The sequence below is a fragment of the Sinocyclocheilus anshuiensis genome, unplaced genomic scaffold (assembly GCF_001515605.1).
Source record: "Sinocyclocheilus anshuiensis isolate Anshui unplaced genomic scaffold, SAMN03320099.WGS_v1.1 scaffold93, whole genome shotgun sequence".
Taxonomy (NCBI): domain Eukaryota; kingdom Metazoa; phylum Chordata; class Actinopteri; order Cypriniformes; family Cyprinidae; genus Sinocyclocheilus; species Sinocyclocheilus anshuiensis.
In genome coordinates, this window is record NW_015539852.1 from 583,792 (window position 1) to 590,117 (window position 6,326).

Genomic DNA, 6,326 nt, shown 5'->3' on the forward strand with positions numbered 1-6,326 from the left:
ATGTTATGTATTTTCTAGAATTTTTTGTTGTTGTTGGCTTTTACTGTTTTTGTTATTTAATGTAATAATTACTGCAATTCATGGATTTATTTTTTATTTTTGCTGAAACAGAGGTGAAGGGATGGTGAAGCACTGCCGGATAAACAAAGATGGATCTATGTACGTGCTCGGCACCTCCAGCGAATTTGAGAGCCTGCTGGAATTGGTGGACTATTTCCGAAAGAAACCACTGTATCGGAAGATCAAACTGCGCTACCCGGTCACACCAGATCTGGTGGAACGCTTCAGTTCAGTAAGTAATAAAGCAACATAATAAATCTATTTTGGTGCAGAGCAGGCAAGATAATTGTTTTCTAGAGTTCACTTAAAACGTTGTCAGTTGTGGGCTGTACTGAACACTGTGCAATGATTGTACAACAGTTTGTCTTTGCGTGCAGCATCTGTATACACTCTTCAAAGTGAACAAGGGCAAGTACACCTCTTCCTTTGCTAAGGCCACAGTTTGCATGTTACACTTGCTAGCTTAGTAGCTCTCTTGGTCTCTTCTCCTTTTTCCAATCAAAGTTCAGGCCAAAAGTTCTGATTTAGCAGAAGTATAATATGCACTTAAGTGTCATTGTATGGTATAAATGTTTAGTAAGACATATAATATATAAAAAAAAGTCTTTTTAATTAGAATTTTTTTCACTTCCTGAGGCTATGCTAATGTTTTTTGCCCTCTTTCTGTGGCTAGTATTACATGTTTATGCATCCTCCCACCACAAAGCACATTTTTCCTGCTGTCACAGCCTGAAAGAGCGACTAACCTAAATTCACGTTACTCCCCTAATTTTGAAAAGTGACTTATGTGCACAAAGACAACATGTATTTGATTTAAAAACAAACTATAAAACAGTAATATTGTGAAATATTTATACATTTTAAAGTAACTGTTTTCTATTTTAATATATATATATATATTTTTAACATTACTTATTTCTGTGATGGAAAAGCTGAAATCTTAGCAGCCATTACTCCAGTCTTCAGTGTCACATGATCCTTCAGAAATCTTGAATCAGAAATTCAGAAATTTTGATATCCTGATTTGGTGCTCAAGAAGCATCTTTTATCATATGAATGTTGAAAACAGTTGTGCTCCTTAATATTTCTGTGGAAACTGTTTTTGTAACATTATAAATGTCTTTACTGTCACTTAACCACTGATATAGAATACTTAATGTTCACCTAGCAGACAAATTATTTAAAATGTATAGATTTAGCTTGGTTAATGTTTAATGTGCAGGGAGAAAAGTCTAAAAAATGTTTTATGTCTTTCTTTTCAGATAACCATATCTGCTTCACTTTATGATTCTAAACAGTACGTGGAGGCCAATGAGATAGAGCCGTCTCTGGTAAGCACTTTGAAGTGCAAACACAGCTCTTGTGAGTTAGCATGCGCAAGAGGTCATCTCCTGTGGGCTGGGGAGGAAGTGGTGGCGCTGGCTATCTCTTTCTCTAACATAGGAAACTGATCGACTCGAAAGAGGAAATGCAGCTTGGCTAAAAGAGCAATGTCAGGTTTTAGTTTGTATGCCATATGTGCTTCATGTTTCTAGCTCGAACGTAATTCACAAATTCCCTTTAAGGAAAATGTATTTTAGTGAACTGCTGAAGGCTTGTGTGGGTTGCCTCAATACTGTTGCAGATTTGTAGCAAGATTAAATTCATTTTGCTGTGTTGCAGCCCCATAGAACAGTGATGGCCCTCTATGACTACAGGGCCATGCGGCCGGATGAACTCACCTTTTACAAGGGCACTTTGATCCATAATGTGACCAAGGAGGCAAACGGATGGTGAGATTATTTGCAAATTTTGTAGATAATAAGCAATAAATGCACTGTTTAGGCTTGTAAAAAAAGCTGTGGCAGTGCCATGGTACAGTGAGAGTATCAGATGATTATACTAAGCTAATTTGGTAAATACCATGGTACTGGAAGATTACCATATAAATTTACCTCAGTATTTACATACAGTAGCACTCCAAGGTACACTACTGTTCAGGAGGTGGGGGTCAGTAAGTTTTTTTTTTTTTTTTTTTAAAAGAGTATTTTGTTCATTTTTTTGATTAGAAAAATACAGTAAAAACAGGAATATTGTGAGATATTATTACAATTTGAAATAACTATTTCCCATTTGAATATATTTTAAAATGTAATTTATTCCTGTGATGCAAAGCTGAATTTTCAGCAGCCATTACTCCAATCTTCAGTGTCATATGATCCCCCAGAAATCATTCTAATATGACGATTTGCTGCTCAAGAAACATTTCTTATTATCAATGTTGAGAACAGTTGTGCTGCTTAATACATTTTTCAAGTTTCTTTGGTGAATATAAAGTTAAAAAGAACATTGTTTATTTGAAATAGACTTTAAAAATGTCTTTACTGTCACTTTTGATCAGTTTAATGTGTTGTTGCTGAATAAAAGTAGTAACAAAAAAATATCACTGACCCTAGATTTCTGAATGGAAGTGTATTTCAAAGAATACTATAATTTTACCATGGCTCATGTCCATAAAACATAGCTGTAATCATGGTATTATCATGGTAGGTTGTCCATGTTGCCGTTTCTGTTAATGTAGCTTTGTGGTATATAGTTGTATTAACATATGTTTATCAGGAAAGATTGTCTTATTCATGTCATTTCACTCTCTTATGACACTATCGGGTATTTAAAAAAACACAGTGTGATTTTAATTGCTTAAATTTGATGTTAACCAACATTTAATATTCCCAATCCCAACAGGTGGAAAGGAGACTATGGTGGAAAACTGCAGCAATATTTCCCTTCAAATTATGTAGAAGAAGTTGCCAATGCATCTGAGGCAGGTTACCAGGTAAAGAATATTACAAATTTGCATATTTGACATCACAGATAAGTAATTTAGTGCTAGTAAGTACATTATTTTGCATGCCTATTTGCGTAAATACATAGAGAATATCTATATTCAAAACATAGAATGTCTTTAAGATTAGATGTTCTCTTTCAGGGCGATGAGGAAAATCCATTGGGTGACTTATGTAAAGGAATAGTGGACATCTCGAAGTGTACTGTTGGTAAGATTATTTATCTTCTGAGTCACCTGGGCACCTGTACATTACATGTTTTTGTAATGGTATTTTGCACTCTTTTCATCATTTCCAGTTCGTTCAGCCAAACACAGCAGGCCTGTGGTGGTGACACTGCAGGATAAGGAGAATAAAGACATGCCGTTTGATTTGGCCACTGAGACCACCGAGGAGCTGTACGAGTGGTATCAGGTGGCTTGGGACATCACACAGAGAGAAGAAAACCGAGAGTTTGAGGTCTGTCTCACACGCTCTGTTTACTGGTCCTGAATAGGGCAGACTGGGGCTAGTTGTCACACAGGGAAGTTCTCACAAGGTTTTGAGTCACTCGTCATGTAAATATAGTTGAAGCCAGACAGATTGAGGGGGTGTTTAAATGCTAGGCATAGCCCTAGAAGCACATTTAACCATTGACATTTTAAGTATACAGTCAAGTATTTCAAGTATAATTTTGGGCTGGTGTTTATAAATGTTTACAATAAATTTCTGTTGCAGAAACAAAAGCAAAGGGAGGTTGAGAGCAGGGACGAGGTGGCCAGCGAGATGTCTGAACACGTCGTTTATTGCCAGCCTCGCAGCAAAGACAAGGACCGCTTTGGTATGGCTCATTAAATATGAATGTATACATATTTACATATACACTACCATTCAAAAAAGAAATGAATACTTTTATTCACCAAGGATGCATTAAACTGATCAAAAGTGACTGTAAAAACATTAAAAATGTTGTTTTTCAAATAAATACTGTTCTTTTGAACTTTCTTTTCATCAAAGATTCCTGGAAAAACACAGCTTGCACAAAAATATTAAGCAGCACAACTGTTTTCAACATTGTTGAACAACAATAATAAGAAATAAGTTTCTTGACCAAATCAGCACATCATTAATGATTTCTGAAGGATCGCGTCACACTGAAGACTGGATTAATGATACTGAAAAATTCAGCTTTGCTATCATAGGAATAAATTACATTTTAAAATATATTAAAATATTATTAAATTATATTTAAAATGTATAAAAAAATAAAATATATATTTAAAAAAACATTAAAAACAATTTTAAATGTTAGTAATATTTTACAACATTACTGTTTTTCCCTATTTTTGGTCAAATATTTGCTTGGTGAGCATAAGAGAAAATCTGTCAAAAACATCTGTCAAAAACAGAAACATATATATACAATGACATATATGAAGTCAATGAAAATGAACAATGTGATTGTCTTTCCCTATCAGATAATTATACCTACAAAGAGGTTCGCTCCTTCGTAGAAAATAAGATTCCCTCCAGAAACAAGTCGACTCAATTTATGTTGTATAACCGCAAGGCGCTCAGCCGCGTCTACCCTAAGGGCCAGCGGGTGGATTCCTCCAACTATGATCCGTATCCTCTGTGGATGTGCGGCTGCCACATGGTGGCACTCAACTTCCAAACCGCTGGTGAGTATGAAGTTAAACATCTCATGGACAAAGCTATCCATTAACATTCCCACTTATCTAAGTGGTGCTTGTTTAGCTAACTTATGACTGCACTGGAAGTATATGACATGTAACAGGCCATAATAAACTTCACATTAAATTCATTTAGTCAAAATAAACAGCTACTTATGAATTTCTTTCAATGCTTTTTGGCAACATAATGGCGTGATTATACCATCTACCAGCAGGGGAAAATTGCCAAACTTTGACTCAAAATAGTAAACAAGGAAGTGAGGAGATGTACTCAATCAAAGTCAATGTTTTATAGAAATACACAATGCATATATACAATTATTATACATGTATACAAGTTTGTATAAAGGGGTAGAGTATTAGAAGGAGGCAAGAAACATAAAAAAATTTAATGTTAATGTAAAAAGAAAATAAGACATTATTTAAAGACAAATATGTAATAAAGGAAATAACATGGGTTTAAACTGTGAGTGTAAGGAAAAGAAAACATTACAGAGAAAAATGATCAATAAATAAATAGCATAGCATTTATTCCATATGTATAATAACTAGTGCGGTCAAACGATTAATCGCGATTAATCACATCCAAAATAAAAGTTTTTGTTTACATAATATATATGTGTGTACTGTGTATATTTATTATGTATATGCAAATACACACATATACAGTATATATTTTGAAAATATTTACCTGTATTTACATGTATATATGTATATTCATATAATTTATATTATATATAAATATATTTAGTATATAAACAACACATTTAAATATATATGTGCATGTGTGTGTATTTATATATACATGATAAATATACACAGTACACACACATATATTACATAAACAAAAACTTTTATTTTGGATGCGACTAATCGTTTTGTGTTTGCGTTTCTCCTCAGATAAGTACATGCAGCTGAACAGCGCCCTCTTCAGTCTGAATGGAGGCACAGGATATGTACTGCAGCCTGAGCTGATGCGCAGCGATTCGTATGACCCTCATCAGGAGAAGAAGAATATCAGATTTACTATCACCATTAGGGTAAAACTTTATTCATTCAACTTTATGAGCTTTATTCAAACAGAACATTTATTTAGGTTGAGTTTGAGAGCTGAACAAGAACTGTTTTTTTTTTAAATTAAATTAAATTAATTGAAAAGATTGTTGATGGTTTTTCGGATACTCAGGTGATAGGAGCAAGACATCTTCCCAAACCAGGACGAAGCATTGCCAGTCCCTTTGTGGAGATCGAACTGTGTGGCCAAACAGAGGAAAACAAATTCAAGACTATCGTTTGCCGTAAGACGCAGTATTTTTTTTTAGCATAACTGAGATACTATTACGTTTTCATTTTAATTTTAGTTAACATTTTAAAAGTTTTTATCATTTATATCAGTTTTTGTTTTAAATATGTCTATGTAGTTTGTATGAATTTTTTGTTTAGTTTTAGATATTTTATTAGGTTAAACACACTGAAAATAAGAAATGCTAAAAAATTAAGTAGCTGAAATAAAGTACGTTTTGTTATATTTTATTTCAGTTTACATTTACTGTATCTCAAGTAATGTTTAAAAAAAAACACCCTGTTAAGAAGTGGGAAAAGTAAAGAGAAAAAAAGACATCTGGGCTATATTCATTTTTAGATGATACAATCTTAATTTATCTTCATTTCAGTCAGAATTTAACCACATAAACGTAAAAAACTAGACAAGAAATAAAAAAAAATATTTTAACACACACACACACACACACACACACACACACACATA

General features: G+C 33.6%; 1 protein-coding gene across 1 annotated transcript in view; it reads left to right on the forward strand.

The window, feature by feature from the left end:
- The window catches only part of LOC107684680 (1-phosphatidylinositol 4,5-bisphosphate phosphodiesterase gamma-2-like), a gene marked incomplete at its 5' end in the record, with an annotated part of 16,497 nt that overhangs the window by 8,822 nt on the left and 1,349 nt on the right, over positions 1-6,326 (forward strand). Inside the window, 10 exons of the mRNA XM_016481006.1 lie at positions 112-292; positions 1,323-1,391; positions 1,723-1,832; positions 2,785-2,875; positions 3,029-3,095; positions 3,184-3,344; positions 3,603-3,705; positions 4,343-4,546; positions 5,459-5,598; positions 5,745-5,856. Coding sequence (XP_016336492.1) covers positions 112-292; positions 1,323-1,391; positions 1,723-1,832; positions 2,785-2,875; positions 3,029-3,095; positions 3,184-3,344; positions 3,603-3,705; positions 4,343-4,546; positions 5,459-5,598; positions 5,745-5,856 — 1,238 coding nt within the window. The remainder of the gene's footprint in view (positions 1-111; positions 293-1,322; positions 1,392-1,722; positions 1,833-2,784; positions 2,876-3,028; positions 3,096-3,183; positions 3,345-3,602; positions 3,706-4,342; positions 4,547-5,458; positions 5,599-5,744; positions 5,857-6,326) is intronic.